Raw genomic sequence first — 16,294 nt, 5'->3', positions numbered from 1 at the left:
CTGGCTCTATTTTTTTTTTTTTAAATAAATATTTGTGAAGTTCTGGGCAAAAGTCAGCCCCTGTTTTCCCCAACTATAAAACTGGGCACCTGGGTGACTCAGTCAGTTGAGTGTCTGACTCTTGGTTTTGTCTCAGGTCATGATCTTGTGGTTTTGTGAGTTCAAGGCCCACATCGGGCTCTGTGTGGGTAGTGCGGAGCCTGCTTAGGATTCTCTCTCTCACTCTCTCTCTCTCTCTCTGCCCCTTTCCCACTCACGCTGTTTCCGTCTCTCTCAAAACAAAAAAATAAATAAAACTTAAGATTGGGATAATATTAGTTATCTTATAAGGTTTAAATAAGATAATTTCCTGGCATATAAGAAGCACTGAGTAAGCATTAACTATTATTGCTGTCGTTGTTATTAGGGGATCTGCCGGGTCATGTGCTCCTGGGCTGCTCTTAAAATCCTCCCCCCACTCCCCCCCCCCCCCCACACACACACAAGTGGCAGAAGCATTGGGAAATGCCTGGCAGTCCCTAGGCCAGGTGACAGGCAGGCAAGGCAGGGGGTGGTAACTGGGATCAGGAATGCTGGACTGCAGAGCACTATTGTCTGTGTCTGTTTGCACTGAGTTTGGCCCCAACTGTGAGCTTTCCCAAAACTGAAGATTCTCAGGTTGCCCAAGGAGGGGGTTTGGGAAACCAATGCAAGACATGTTTATCAATTACCCTGCCATGAAGAGAAATTGAACTATGATGTGTGAGCCACGGAACTGGGGTGATAATACAAAAGAAACAGAACACATGAGTTTACAACCATTACTGTATCCATGTGGAATTCAGGACTGGAAGGGCTTTCTGGTCATACCCATGCCATCCTCCCATGACTTTTAAGAAGCCAGGAGTACATAACACATGGAACACACACCACAGCTGTGAAGATTTGGGGCTATAAAGCTTCTTCCTGATGGTCCAGAAAGCAAGACCAGAACACCTATCACTAACCTAAGGATAAAGAATTAGAACTATTACAATGTCATGACTTTGAGGTCAAGCACCTTGTCAACTACTGTTTCCCCCACAGGGACAACAGTAGGTACTCAATAAACAAACACATTGGCAAGAACAGAATTAAGGAACTGGCAGGATGAACAAGAGACCCCGATGCTCCCACTTGGGTCCTCTCTTCATTGGTAAATCTCAGATAAGGGCTTACCCATTGTCCTACCAACACCCCAACGCACCTCTAAAATCTGGATGCCCCACCACCCAGTGCCCACCGGAGACTTGGAGTGAAGGGAGATGTGGTTCCTTCATGGTTATCATGATCCATTATCCCTTCCCTTCCAAGTCCAGAGTCGCAGCCAGTAAAAATTAGGCCACCTCAAGCCCACTGCTCTTAAGGCTGGAGAGAGCCAAGGTCTCTCTCTGCCTCCCCACCACGCCCGGGAACAGGAAGATGGGGGAATCGATTAATAAGCAAACCCGCCTGTTCGCTCTCAAGCTCGGCAATGGCTAAACTGACAGCGAGGGACTTCGGGAAGAGGAGGGCGGAGGCGTGGTGGCCCCGGCCGGCGAGACCGGACGTGTACCCCGCGCGGGTGTCCCCGGCCCGCGCGGGTCCGTCTCCGGCGGGTGCCGGGCCGGGTAGCCCGGGGCGGGCGGGCCGGCGTGGCTGCGACGCGGCCTCGGCGGGGTGGCCCGTGTGCCCGGGCGGCGCGGGCGCGGCCGGCGCTCCTGCAGAGGGAGCTGTGCGCCCGGCCCGGCGCACGCACGGCGCCGCCCGCTCCCTCTTGCCGCCGCAGCCGCCGCTGGGCCCGCCCGCCGGGGAGGGGCTCCCGGCCTCGCCGACAGTTGCTTCCTGCTTCCAGCACGTCCTCGCCGCTTGCCGCCGGTCGGGTCGTGAGAGTCCTGGCCGAGAGCCGCCCGCCGCAGCCGCCGCCGCCCGCTCGGCCCCTGCCCGCGCCCCAGCCTCGCCCCGCGGCCAGCCCGGCCGGCTCGCGCCCGCAGTCCGCGCCCCCACGCCGCCCCACGCCCGTCCCTGGCCATGCTGTCCTTCCAGTACCCCGACGTGTATCGCGACGAGACCGCTGTGAGTACCGCAGCCCTCGCCCGCCGCGGGCGCCGCGTGTGCCGCCGCCCGCGGCCCCTCTCCCCGCAGCCCCTCGCCCCCTGCGTCCTTCCCCTCCCCCTCGGCCTTTGTTTGCGAGATACGGGCCGGGGGCGCCGGGCTCCTCCCGAGCCGCGGGGGCCATGGTGGCCGTCACTGGCCGCCTAGAGGCGGCAGAGCCCGAGGCCAGTCGCCGCTTGGCCGCCTCCTAAAAATCAATGGGGTCAAGGGCAGACACCCAGGTAGGAATGGGCGTTTGACGGGATAGGGAAGACAGAACGTGTCACTGTTTTTTGACTGGAGGAGGCTCTTGCTTAAATATGGTGGTAGGAGAAAGTGTGTATGTCTGTAGATGATGTAAAATTCAAAAACAAAGGCAAACTTTTTAAACTTCCAAATTTAAAATCCTTGAAGTTCATTCATTCGGTATTAAAACGTGCCCCGGGCCGGGTACCGGGCGTGTGGTGCGGGGGTTGCAGACACAAGACCGTGGAATGGGGAGGGTGGAGCGGTGACCCCGTAGTGTTGCAGTGCTGATCCAAGTTTTCCTAAACAAGAGAAGGAGTTGATGCGGGTGAGAGGAGGGCTTTAGAAGGGAGAGGGGATGGATGGCCTTTTTCAGAATGAGTTTGTTTGGCTTAGTGGAGGGGTTAGCCATCATTTACATAAGCTGTGGATTAGCTCAGGGTAACTGTTGAGATCTAGTGGGTGGAAATCTGGGCAAACACTCTTTTTGTGTAAAAATCAATTTGGCATCTTAAGAACTGGAATGAATCCAAATGTGGGCTTGATTCTCTGAGGAATAGCCAAATATCTCAGATTACTTAAAATAGAATCAGAATAAAAAATTTTTGTATATATAGATCTGTGGTGGTGGTTGTGTTGTTTTTCTGATTCCTCTGACCTGATTTATGCCAGAACGTCTGTACTTCAAAGCACATTTCACTTTGGGTTAAAAGGTACTGAGGCTTTAAAGTAAAGGACATATTGTTTTAAATTAAGACTTCCAAGTGGCACTGATGCATTCATGGTTTCTTTGACCAGTGGCCATCTGGTAACCATGTTTTCTCAGTCTATTCAACTGCTTGCTTATTAAATTTACTTTAACAGCCCAAGAAGCTGTATTCCTGTGTTTCAAAGGGTTGTTTCCTTTGTGTATGGGAGTAAAGTGATCCTGCTGGAATGGAAAAGAGGGCAGTAAGTAAGACCAAGTAAGAAGACCTGAGTGCTAGTGCTGGTTTTGTCACTCACTAGCTGGATGCCTTTGGGCAGATCGCTTACCTGTTATGGGCCTTCTTTCTCATATATGAAATGTTAGTACTGGCTTGGCCAACCACAGGGCTTAGGACTGACTTTTGCAGTAAGACTATCATCATTCATTTATTCCCATGACAGTCTGGCCCTGCAGTGTGCCAGACTTCAGTAATCAGAAGACCTGTGACTATGTCAGTTCGGTTCTTAAGGATCTTTGAGTTTTCAGGATAGATTCAAAGTAGAAAGAACTATCGGTTGTGTGACTTGATAAGTGTCATTTTAGTTGTGTTTTTAGTTGGGATTGCGTCTTGCTTAGTTTTTCCCTATTTGGGTTATCAAAATCCTGCCATTCTTGAAAGGGTTAAGTGAGGATTTTATGAAGACGTCCAAAAGATTACGAACAATTAACTCAAAAGGTTCCACAGATTTTGATATTCTACAGTTTCTTCTCATCGAAGAACTCACGAAAGCCCTAAGCCTCATGGCCAAGGGAATATAGCTCAGGTCTGGCTTGGACCCTACTCTGTGGATCCCACGGTGTACGTATCCCAGCCCCAATAGCCTACATGGAGTAAGTATCTTTTTACTGTGACAGGGTCCTGATTACTAAAACCTTAGGCTAGATTTAGGCATCGGCTGAAATTGTCGCCTTCTTTTCTAGGTTGGGTTTGTCTCTCTCCAGCAGGTGTTAGAGATTGCTGTAGCTCTCTCTCTGTCACTTGAACATTTTCAGCCGAATACCAGGCAGTCTTCTGTTGACCTGTGGGGTTGGAGCATACAACCGTCTTTGGTGAATTTCCGCCCTAATGAGCAAAAACTTGGAAACCATGATGCTTCCAATGCAATGCCATTGTCTGTACTGGCAGCATGTGCTGTCAGGAAATTCAGGCCTGCTGTAGGGGTTAGAAGAGTGTGTAGGGTGAGTGGAGAACACAGAGGAGAATGGGATTAATTTCCATCAGGGGGAAGAGATCATATGCGAATTGAGCCTGGAAGTTGGCCAGTTGGATAAGGTAGAAAGGACATTCCTGGCTGTGTGACCAAAATAAATCATAGTCATGTAGGGCTGGACATTTGTGGACTTGCACTGTTTGCAGGATGGCAGTAGGGCTGTTGTGACCATCCATGGGTGGATAAGCTTGGGTCGGGGGGTGGAAAGAAAAAAAAAATGGGGCCAGGTTTGATGGGCTCTGTCTACTTTGTGTAGGACTCTGCGGTTTATCCTGAAGTCAGCAGGTGAGCTATTTGAATGGTACAAGTAAAATATTGAATGCTAACAGTGCCTTATCAGGGCTGTATTTTTAAAGTCTTTTGAGGAGATGAGGAATGGCTGGCAAACTTAAATCATAAGGAGAACCACGTACTGCCCAACTTGAGTTCAGGGGAAATGGCTACGAGACCACCCCATCTGTAGGGTACGGTCTTGTAGAAGAAAAAGTAGGGGGGGCAGGGGAGTAGGGTGGTGGCACGAGGCTCCTGGGATTGCCTGTGGGATTGCCCTGGAGAGAATCAGTTTCCTGTCCTGTTTAAAAATGCCTGCTGAACACCTGCCCTTAATTGGCTTCAGATGGTAATGCTGGTTCTGGGAAGATGGAGCGGTTTCCTGACCGTACACACCGTTCGGGAGGCACCACTGGGTTCTGAGTTAGGGTCCAGGTGTGGGCCTGCCAGTTTACACCCGTTGTAGTTCAGTAGCAAGCCCCACAGGCTTTGGGGTTAGCTCAAAGAGGGTCACGGGTTCTACTGTTTATTAGCCACCTGACTTTTGACAGTTGCTTTAGCTCTCTCCAGCTTTAGTTTCCTCACCTGGAAAATGAGTTGGTAATAGCTTCACAGTGAGGTACCATGGCTGAAGTCTATGGTACAGTGTTTAGTTCACAGTGATCTCCAAGTGAGCCTTAAATCTGCAGCCTTCACTCTCTCCTGCTAACCTCTCTGAATTGCATTCCATAATCTGAAAAATAGGAATATCATCCACCCTCTCACAAGGTTGCTTTACAACACTGGGCACCATAGTGTGGATAATGAGCGAATGTTCGTTGCTTTGGATCTAGTATTAGGCAAAACTAACATGATTTCCTGTGAATCTTTTCTGCTTTCTTATGACAAGTTAATGGATACGTCTGAGTTTTAGGAACATCATGATCGAGGAACATTTTTAAAGTGTCTGGTGTGTCACCTCTGAGGAATATTTGGGGAAAAGCTGTTGGCAGTGTGCTTTTAGTCCCGGCTCTGGTTCTGAACTCGGTATGGCCCTGGGCACGTTGCCATCTTGAGCCTGCTGTTGCTCCTAAAAATGTTGGATTGGAAGATCCTTTACAACTCTAAATTTTTCTGATTTCTTATTGTCAGAGGAAAAGAAGGTTGTTTTAAGCATATTTAAAACCACTTCAATGTGTGTAAAATGTGAAAGACTTGCGGATAAGAAAAGATACAAAATTTTCATTGAGTGGTAACAGTCAGCTAACATTTTAAAAAATTTTTTTTAACGTTTGTTTATTATTGAGAGACAGAGAGAGGCAGAGCATGAGCATGGGAGGGGCAGAGAGAGGAGGAGACACAGAATCTGAAGGAGGCTCCAGGCTCTGAGCTGTCAGCACAGAGCCCAACCTGGGGCTCAAACCCACAGACCGAGCAAGATCATGACCTGAGCCGAAATCAGATGCTCAACCGACTGAGCCACCCAGGCGCCCCTAACTTTTTTTTTTTTTTTAACATTTATTTATTTTTGAGAGAGCAAAAGAGAGACTGTGAGCAGGGGAGGGGCAGAGAGAGTGGGAGACACAGAATCCAAAGCAGGCTCCAGGCTCTGAGCTGTCAGCACAGAGCCTGACGCAGGGCTCGAACCCACAAACCAAGCAAGATCATGACCTGAGCCGAAGTCAGACGCTTAACCGACTGAGCCACCCAGGCGTCCCACAATCAGCTAATATTTAGAGAGCGTTTTCTTAAGGGTTCAAAATTGGTAATTTTATGAGGATTTGTCAGGAGAGATTCTAGTCTGGTTTTATGTCACCTGTATTTGTCAGTTGTTTAATGAGAACAGTTTCTGAGTGTTCCGCCTTAACTGACCATTCTTCCAGGTGTGCATTTCTCCAGGTGTTCTCTCATCTGGTACCAGATAAGGAGAGATGAAGGCCCTTTGCAGAAAGCCTGGGGTTTTAGGCACCAAGAGGTCCTTCTTAAACTGGCCAGCAGCTACACTGGAACTTTGACCAGCTGGGGAAACAACAGATTTTCCTTTTCTGGGAGATTATTTGCCTCTATTAGGGAATAGCCCTTACCTTTCGATGTAATCGACAAAGCAAGGAGACAGATTAAAAATTCATCTGAGATCCTGGTATTCTTGTTCCCAAAATCCTATGAGAAACTGTAACAGGAATGTTGGAGTTGCTCAGAAGAGATTTACTGGAAAGATGTCCCTATGCTTTCAGTGAGATTAATCAGGATAGTATGAAATGGAGAGATTTTGTGATGATTTTTACCTTTGGAAATTTTCTTTAGGCATAATCACCTGGGGAGCGGTGACTCCCGACTGCTCTTGTAGTGTGTGGGTCAGTTTCCAAGGCCAGGCCCAGGAATTTGGGCTTTTCAGGAGCTCGAAGGTGTCTCTGATGCTCAGCCGCCCGCGGGAGCTCCTTGAAGCCTTCCCCTCTGCCGGGCCCTCCTGCACTAAGCAGTTGTCTTTCTTCAAATACCAGGGTAGTCTGAATGGGTGATGCCTCTGTGCCTCTTTTTGTAAGCATTTTGTAACAATACACAAAAGGGAAGAAAGGCTGCAGTTTTAGAAATGTTCTTTCATTGCACTTACGTCAGCTTTTTTAAAGCTGCTATCAACTGGAATCATTCTACCACACGTTGGTAACCTGCTTTTTGGCAGTTTAGACTTAAAGACAAAAACCAATCATGTTATATATAGCAGGGAGATTTTCTCATCATTAGTAAGCTCAGCAAGAACAGAAAAGAAGCAAATCAGCACGTGCGTGGTGGTTCCTTCACAAACATGCCCTTCTTGCATCCCTGGTGCATTGTGCGATTCTGTGCTTTGCCACTGACCACACATTTTCAAGTTTCTTTAGCACAGCGGCAGGCCTTTGTTTTGTGTTGTACAGACAGAGCAGTTCCCTATTCTGACCTTTCATCTTTCTTCCTTCTCCAGCTAAAACATTCTTTTCATGATGGGTGGCTTGACACCTTTGAGAACCTGCCAGCTTTGGTTCATGTGGTAATTTGGGCAGACACATTGCCAGTGAGCCAATTGGAGTATTTTGCCTGTCCTTATCCTATTTTTCCTCTGTTACATTCAGAAAATACTAATGTAATTGGGGGTTAGATTCTAATTGTCCAAAACCACATTTTGTCTTTTGCAGGTACAGGATTATCATGGACATAAAATTTACGACCCTTATGCTTGGCTTGAAGATCCAGACAGCGAACAGACAAAGGTAATTGGGGCTTATAATTAAAGATAAGGTGGTCTTAGTACCTTGCCCCAAACCCTAGACTTCAGTAGCTATGGCTTTTCCTTTCTGGCATCTTCCTGTGTTTTCTGCCGTGGGATGGTGAATATACCTGTTGGTGCTACCACTTTTTGTCAAATGATCCATGGGAAAAAAGATGAAAGCATTTTTTGTCCCAGAGAAAAGAAAATGTTTGCAATAATGTTTATGGTTTATGGTAACACTGATGAAAGCAAGAATTTGAAAGGAAAATATGAGAAAGAAAAAAACTGATTTTACCAAGTAAAAATGAAAACTTAGAGAAAAATTATGTGAATGAAACGTTGCCTAAAATATTTTTTCCAAAGGAAAAAAAATCTTATAAAGTTGGGCCTTAAACAGTGTGGGAGGAGGGGTGGGGGTGGGGTCAAAGCCCCCCACCCCCTCCCCCGCCCCCCGCTGAAAATCCAACTACAACTTTTGACTCTCCAAAAACTTAACTACTAATAGTGACTGGAAGCATTACCAATAACAGAAACAGTCCACACACATTTTTTAAAAGTAGTATGTGTTGTATTGTTTCAGTAAATTAAGATAGAGAAAAGAAAAGGGTATTAAAATCGTCAGGAAGAGAAAATACATTTGTAGTCCTATACTGTAAACAGTCCACGTGCAAGTGGACCCACACAGTTCAAACCTATGTTGTTCAAGTGTCAACTGTATGTTGAACAAATACCAGGTCTTGAAAACTGAGTGCTGGTCTTGGATCACTTACTGATTTTAATGCAACAAAAACAAAATGAACCAAATTGTAAATGTAAGAACATTCTTATATTTTATAGAAGTAATGGGGTGAAGGGAGAATTTTCTGCTCTGCCTAACAATGTAAATCTTTACTGTTCTTTTGGAGAAACACATAGTATTTTGAGCTGAAGTCTCATTCCATTAATGAAAGTACCCCTGAGTGCTATGTCCCACAGATGTTCTGTCCTTGGAGTGCCCAGATCTTGTCATGTAGGATTCATCCTTACATATACTGTAAGTTTGTTAATCAAGTTTGCTTGGGTGAAGGGATCATGTTTCTCCAATCCATGTCAAGTTCCTTGACTCTTACTTTATAACTATATTTACATATCACTTAGTGCATGGGAATATGTATGCTATTTCTAATATGCTCACTATTCCGGAAATTTATTTGAACTTCTTTAGAATCCCAGAGTACATTTCCATTTTTTAAAAAGGCAACGCTAAATGCACTCTGGGTGGTTTTCCAGACCTGCCGCCAATAAGCCTATGTCTTAGCTCCTCCTATGTCTTGTGGTCCCCTGCCACCATAAATACCGGTGTTCTCTGGAGAAGTCAACTCAGGTTTCCAAGGCAGTTCAGATTTGCCAGGAAAGCATTCCCTCCCGATGTGGGTCTGGCTAGTGGGCTTGGGATTCTCCCCTTGCCCATTCCCACCTTCCATTCCTGCCTGGTCGGTCTGTGGGGTAACAGATTCCACCACTTTTAAATCCTTGGGAAAGAGCTTGACGAGGAAAGGAATGGGGCAAAGGGCTTAGCCAGGCATGGTAGTCTGTGCAAGAGGAAAAAGTAGAGGCAGAAGAGGTGGTCCTGGAGTAAATTTCATGTCGTCTCTTTCTTCTTCCTTCGTTCCCATGCACCAGCTTGCCTGCTTTCCTTTCTTCCACCCTTTCCTCTTCCTTCCAGCAGGTGTGTCCTTTTTGGCTCACTGTAGAAACCCTTATAACCTCTTCCCTACCTTTGTCCTTGAAGTAAGCACACCACCATTTTGAGATTTTTCTAATGGTTTTTGCTTATACCTATAGTCCTTCTTATCTCCCTTTCCCGACTCCTCAAGAAAGACAAAGGTCTCATGGGTGAGAATTACTGGTATTCGGGTTTTCAGTTCTCTTTCATGAAACATTAGTTACAAAGGTGGATGGATAGAGAATCCATGATGAGAAATAGATGGGGATCTTTGAGAGTGGGTGGGGCTCTAACTCTGCAGGGAAGGCTAGGAGGCTCAGGGAGCAGATGTGGGGCTGCCTCCTCACCTCGACCCTGCCAGGAATGACCTTGATCACTTGGCATTGGCCTGAGCCGAGACAGGGATGGAGCCTGGGAATGGAGAGTCACAGGCAGCTACGTAACCTGTAATGGATGGGAAGCACCAGGAAAGGAGTGAACTTCCTGCGTGCATCTCTTGGAAAACTGCCCCAAAGACTGTCTCTGTGATGATTACTTTGAGGTATTGGCTACAACCTGAATTTCTTCAGGCTTTGATGGTGATTGAGGGATTCAGCAGTGTCAGAGTGACCCAGTTTTTGCTTACGTGTTAATGAACACATGCTTTGCTGTTCCTTAATTGATACTGGCTGGTCCTGTGGTTGACAAGCCACTTATTAGTAGATGAAAAACTTCGCTAGTGATCTTACAGTTCACATTTGCTAGAAGCTAATGAGTATACGCTATTATTTTTATGGTATACATTTATTGGGTGCTTACTGTGTGCCAGGCACTTCATCGGTAGCTTTGCATCCCCTATCATTTAATTCTCAAAGCCTAAAGCAGAGCTTTTTATTTTCCCCATTTTACAGATGAAGAAATGGAGTTACTGAGTAATTAATTAACACGCCCAAGGTCATTCAGCTAATAAGTGTGGAGGTAGCTAGGTGGTTATCAACTTTATGTTAAAAACTAATAAAAGGGAAAAGACTCTGGGTAGCTTTGGGGGGAATATATTCATGTCACTGCTTGCCGTGGGACTTGGCCATCCTCCCGCGGGGACCATGGGCTGTGGCTGCTGTGCCCACACTGGCCTGTGTGGACAGCTTCCCTCGGGTGTCAGAGTGGCTTTGAACCTTTGCCTCCTCCCTGCAGTCTTCCCACACACCCATCTCCCTCGTTTCCAGACAGGTTCGTTAATGACCAAGGCTAGTAATATCATCTGGTTTCTGAGGAGTTATTTTTTTCTAATGTGTTTTTCTAAGGAGAAGAGCAGCGCGTATATTTCCTGCTCATGGTTAGACACATGTACACAAAGGTGTATTAGTCACACCTTGATGTAAAGAGGAATATCTTCACATAGCCTCCAAAACAAAGAAAAGCCAGTCAGGAAGTGAAGAACATTTGTAGCTCTTTTATACTAAATTCTGAAATGCTATCAGGAGGTCTTTGATTTAATCTAGTGTGTAATATGGGTTATCCATTCCTGACAGTGACTGGCATTTAAGGCTTTATCCCTTATAAAAGAATATCAGAGCAGACTTGTAACTTAAAAGTAGGAGGTTGTTGAATCTAGATGAATCCCTTAAAGCTGTCAAGGCCCATATAATCCTATTTTATAGGAAATGCTCCAGATTGTAAAAGATCCTATACAACAACTCACTTGACTCTCTGAAGCAAATCCAACCTTGATATGGAAACTTGAGATACTTTGTACAGACCAGTCCTACCCAGTAGATACTACCAGCTACATGTATAACTCAAACTTTTCAAGTACCCACATTTTAAGAAGTACAAAGAAACAAATGGAATTATTTTATAGTACTATATTTAATTAGTATTTTCAAAATATTAATATCTCAACAGGTAATCAATATAAAATACTATTAAAATATGTTCCTCTTTTTTGCAACTAAGTTTTTGAAATATAGTGACTATTTTACACCCCTAGCATGTATCAGTTCACAGCAGCCACACTTCAGGGGCTCAATAGCCACATGTGGCTAGTGGTTCCTGTGTGGGACAATGAAGATGTAAAGACCAACCTTTCTTGTGAGTATAAAGAATATAAATGAATGTTAGTAGATTTAAAAGAAAGTTGAATTTATCACAGGAATTAAAGAAGAGTTTAATATAGAAATAGATTAAATAAAGCTATATAATTATCCTAATTAATATTAAAAAGAAATTAAAGGGGTGCCTGAGTGGCTTAGTCAGTTAAGCGTCTGGCTCTTGGTTTCAGCTCAGGTTATGATCTCATGGTTTGTGGGTTTGAGCCCCACATTAGGCTCCGCACTGACAACACGCGGAGTCTGCTTGGGATTCTCTCCCTCTCCTGTCTCTTTGTGCCTCCCCTGTTCTTGCTCGCTCACTCTCTCAAAATAAATAAGTAAACTTTAAAAAATTAAAATCTAAAAGTACAGTTGGAATTACAGTGCTTTATCAAGGTGACATCTCATTCAAAACAGTACCTTAAATACTAGGCTAAATGTCTCTGTTACTACAATTCTTATATGTTCACAAAGCTTTGATCAGTACAATAAAACATGAACCAAAATTTGGAGAGAAGAAAGTAAAAATCATGAATTGTAGATTATATGATCATGTATCTAGGAAGCCTAAGGGAAACAAATGAAAACTTACCAGAATTAATGATTCCATAAAGTGATTATGTATAAAATAGTATGTGCAAAAGAAATACAAAACTGTCAGCTCTTATATGTACCATCAGTAATGAGAAATTAACCCATCTGAGAGCAACAAAAAGCAAACACTTGGGAATGAGAAAGAGATTTCGTGCCTACTGGGAAAGTAATAATGCCACTTTGAAAATACAGAGATTTCTCAAAGGCTCAGTTTGGAGTGTTATATCTTTTTTTTTAATTAAAAAATTTTAAGTATATTTATTTTTGAGGGGGGGAACAAGCAGGGGAAGGGCAGAGAGAAAGGGGGACAGAGAGAGAGAGAATCCCAAGTAGGCTCTGCATTGTCAGCACAGAACTTGATGTGGGGCTCAAACCCATGAAATGTGAGATCATGAGCTCAGCCGAAACCAAGAGTCGCATGCTTAACCAACTGAGCCATCCGGGCGCCCCAGGGCATTATTTCTAACAGTGAAAATTTTCCAACAATAATGTAGTGTTTAAGTAGAATATGTTGAATCTGTTCAATGAAGTAATAGGTGCATCTGTTAAAATGTTGGGCTATAAAGATTGCATGCTAACATGAAAAAGTGCTTGTGGTAGAATATTAAGTGCGAGGATAAAAATTGCAGTGCTCCAAATGGTTACAACATTAAAAACGACCTTTGTAAAATGATTGTAGGAGAATCTATATAGGGATAGAAACTAAACAACAAAAATCAGATAAAGGGAAAGTTCTGGGTTAAAAGCACTTTAGAGAGCTAAGTGTGACTCTTGAAGCATCTGAACCATAGTGAAATCTCACTGGTGTAAGTGGAACACCCGGGTGACCTTGGAAGTTTTCAGCATGAAGAGCTAGAGAGGGAGGTTTGCAGTCATTAAAAATGATTTGGAGACTAAATAGGCAGGCCCAACAGGCAGTTAGCTCCTACTCTCCTTTCAACAGGCATTTCCACCGTGTCCTTTGCAGATCGTAGGAGGCACTTTGGAGCAGTCTTCCTGCAGGCCCGTTTTTGACGCTGAGGTCAACTTGAGCCTTCAATCTAATAACGAGGCTCTGCTCCCCTGTCTTCCATCCACTGACGTTAACGTGCATGTGATTGACATCCTCATCTTTAACTTTCTAGATTTCCCTCCTAGAAACAAGAAACAAACCCCAAGCCCCACCCTCTGTGTAGCTTTTCTCAACCTCTTTCTTCCTCTTCGTTGGTGTCCTGGCCCTTCAGGGGTGCCCTGGTCAGTTGTTATTTCAGATTTTATCATGTGCCATCTCCCTCTCTTCCTCTGTCCAGGAGTCACTCCACATGCCCCGTGACATAGCTGACCCTCTTCCTTTGTCACCATACCCGGTAATATTGCCCATCAACATAGACCAACCTCCTCAAATCCAGAAACTTCCCAACCCTCGGGGGAGTGGTGGAGACTTGCATCTGTCCTGTCCAGCAGACTGCTCTGCCATTTGGCTCTGCGTTGACTCCCAAGTCCCCAGACTCTGCTTCCATTGCTCTCACAGCTGAGATGGCAGTCTCACTTTGAGGTCACTGTGACACTACTAAACGAGTATTTGTCTTGGCCTCTCCGCTCACTGCGGTGCAGTCATTCCACCCTGTTTGCTCCCCTTCCTGATAGTGTGATAAATTCCTCTCGCTACATCATTGGGCTTGGTTTTGCAGCCCCAAGGTCTAGACGGAAGCAGTGTCCTTGTAGGCTCTTCAGGAGGCTCTCCGTCTTACTCCACGTTTTGTGGCTCCAACTTCTTAGTTGCATATGCCAGAAGTTGTTACTGAGTTACTGAAGGGGAGATACAGAGAATGGAGGGATTTATACCTTTCAAGGGATAGCCCTCTTAATTGTAACTAATTGTCAAATCTGCCTTTCACAGAAACTCTGTCCTGGGACTTTGGTACAGCAGTAGCTAAGTGTAGAATATGATCTGCATATACCTAAGGACTAGTTTTGTTTTCTCCCTGAGAGTGGCCCTAGGCAAAATGAGAGCCACAGCAAACAGCTCTGTTTCCTTGGTGGATCTCACGAGAGAAGAATGTTAGTGAGAACCAGCAACAACAAAACAAAACAGTTGTTTTAGTTTATGTTTATTCCTTCTGATAAAATAAAATTGCCATCTGTGTCAGAGAAGATCAAAGGAATACACAACATAGGTCTTCTCTAGGACATTATTTGCTCTCCCTTCCCATTCTCCCATTGGGCTGAATAGTTGGAGATAGCTCATTACACCTGCTGATAAGAGGCTGAGAAACGTAGGGAGGAGAGCAGGGGTCCTTCAGTCTTTCAGAGTAAGAAACCTGGACATGTTACCTTTCCCTTCCCCTGTACTTACACTGTTTCCTTCTCTGGCAGGGAAGATTTAAATCTTAAATGACTTCTGATCATCTCTAGGATATTGAAGCAGCCTAGGGTTTCAGTGTAGGTATTTTCATGTCACAGAGGTCAGTGGAGAACAAAGTTTACGGAGGTCAGCACCTGCTTTCAGGCATCCTTCCTGCCTATTGTGAGGTCTGTTTTCTTGTTTGTTTGCTAGCTTTTGTTTTCATTGTTAAAGGTTAACCCTAAACATATGTAGTGTGAGGAGTTTCTGCTCTGTTCCGGTACCAGTCTGGCCCAGATCTCCCTGGACACTGGGCTTTCCCTAGCATGGAACCAGAGCCAACCTGTAGAAGAAGTAGCTTGGAGCTGGGTGAGCAGAGTTCATTTGTCCAGTTGCATTTCTACAGCAGGCCACCGCGCTGTCAGGCTGCAGAGCCAGCAGAGTTGAAGGTGGCTTCCAGGACTTCCAGTGCTTGAAGGGCTAGTCTCTGAGCCAAAAGACAGCAGATGAAGTTCACTGGAAATTAATTGGCTTGGGTTTATGATGTTCTTTGAAGACTTTAGGACACACTGAATATCCTTTTCGTGGATAGTTCTTCATCCTGTGCGCTTGCAGGCACTCCTCATATTACTTCTGTTGGGAAGCAGTGTGGAGGCAGAGAATATTTGCCAAATGGGACTGGAAGACAGAACACACAAATCAGAGCTCTTGTCCTTCCATTTTCTTGTTCTATGACCATGGCAGGCTACCTAGCCTGGATTCATTTTATTCGCCTATAAAATGAGTATTATTGAAATCACTTCCAAGGTTTTACTGACCTTCACCTCAGAAAATGCACGGAAGAATTCATTTTCCGTACCCGGCAGAGGTCTGCACAAAGATGGTGTAGCTTGGGGCACTGCTGCGTAACCGTAGCGGGATATAGACCTTCAGACGCTGGTGCTCCAGCCGCGTAGTCAGAATGTCCAACTTCAAAGACTCTTCTATTTTCATCCAGAAATCTAAGAAGGATTTTCCTTTCGAATCCTAGGTGTTTAAGATAAAGAGGCTCACGCTCTGTGCGTTGGTATTTTTCCATGGGACTGTGACTTCTAAGTGAGGTTCCCGTGTTCTAAAGCATGATGATTAAACTAGGGCAGAGATTACCTTCAAACTATCTGGTAGTACCTCTTTTAACTGGGGCCTTGTGAACGCCCTTGGCAAAGCTGGCCTGTGAAACACTCGTCCACCCGTTCATTACTGTTCCATGTAGGACCTGGATTGGGAATTACTACTGTGCGGTCCTCCTTGATTGGAAACAGGAGGCGCTTTAGGTAAATATGTTACCACATATTATCTCAGGTTCCTAAATATCTCACTCATCACCTCCTTTGGAAATGTTTTTCCTTATTGTAGTTTGTAAATACACTTCTTATAAATCCACAGTGGAAATATGTAATTAGGGAAACAACTTCCTTTTGATGTATGGATGGGATAATCATCAAAAGTATGAGGAAGTTGCTGGTACTGGACCATCTTCTTTTCTAAGTGCTGCTGGCTTTTTTTCTCTTCTCTCATGCCTTCTATAACCAGGGTTTGTTTATTTATTTTGAGAGAGGGCATGCACATGAGCTAGGGAGGGGCAGAGAGAGAGAGAAAGAGAAAAACAGAATCCCAAGCAGGCTCCATACTGTCAGTGTAGAGCCCTATGTGGGGCTCGAACCCACGAACTGTGAGATCATGACCTGAGCCGAAATCAAGAGTCGGACACTTAACCGACTGAGCCACCCAGGCACCTGTGTACCCAGGGTTTTGATGCAAGCAGCAGAAATGGA

General features: G+C 45.1%; 1 protein-coding gene across 1 annotated transcript in view; it reads left to right on the top strand.

Moving 5' to 3' along the window:
* The first annotated feature begins 1,999 nt into the window (after window positions 1–1,999).
* The window catches only part of LOC122220224 (prolyl endopeptidase), a 119,864-nt gene continuing 105,569 nt past the window's right edge, over window positions 2,000–16,294 (top strand). Inside the window, exons 1-2 of the mRNA XM_042939460.1 lie at window positions 2,000–2,073; window positions 7,716–7,790. Coding sequence (XP_042795394.1) covers window positions 2,029–2,073; window positions 7,716–7,790 — 120 coding nt within the window. The 5' untranslated portion in view covers window positions 2,000–2,028. The remainder of the gene's footprint in view (window positions 2,074–7,715; window positions 7,791–16,294) is intronic.

This window comes from Panthera leo, chromosome B2 (genome assembly GCF_018350215.1).
Source record: "Panthera leo isolate Ple1 chromosome B2, P.leo_Ple1_pat1.1, whole genome shotgun sequence".
Lineage (NCBI taxonomy): Eukaryota > Metazoa > Chordata > Mammalia > Carnivora > Felidae > Panthera > Panthera leo.
The sequence above is the reverse complement of the archived record's forward strand: the minus strand, read 5'-3'. Positions and strand labels throughout refer to the sequence as shown.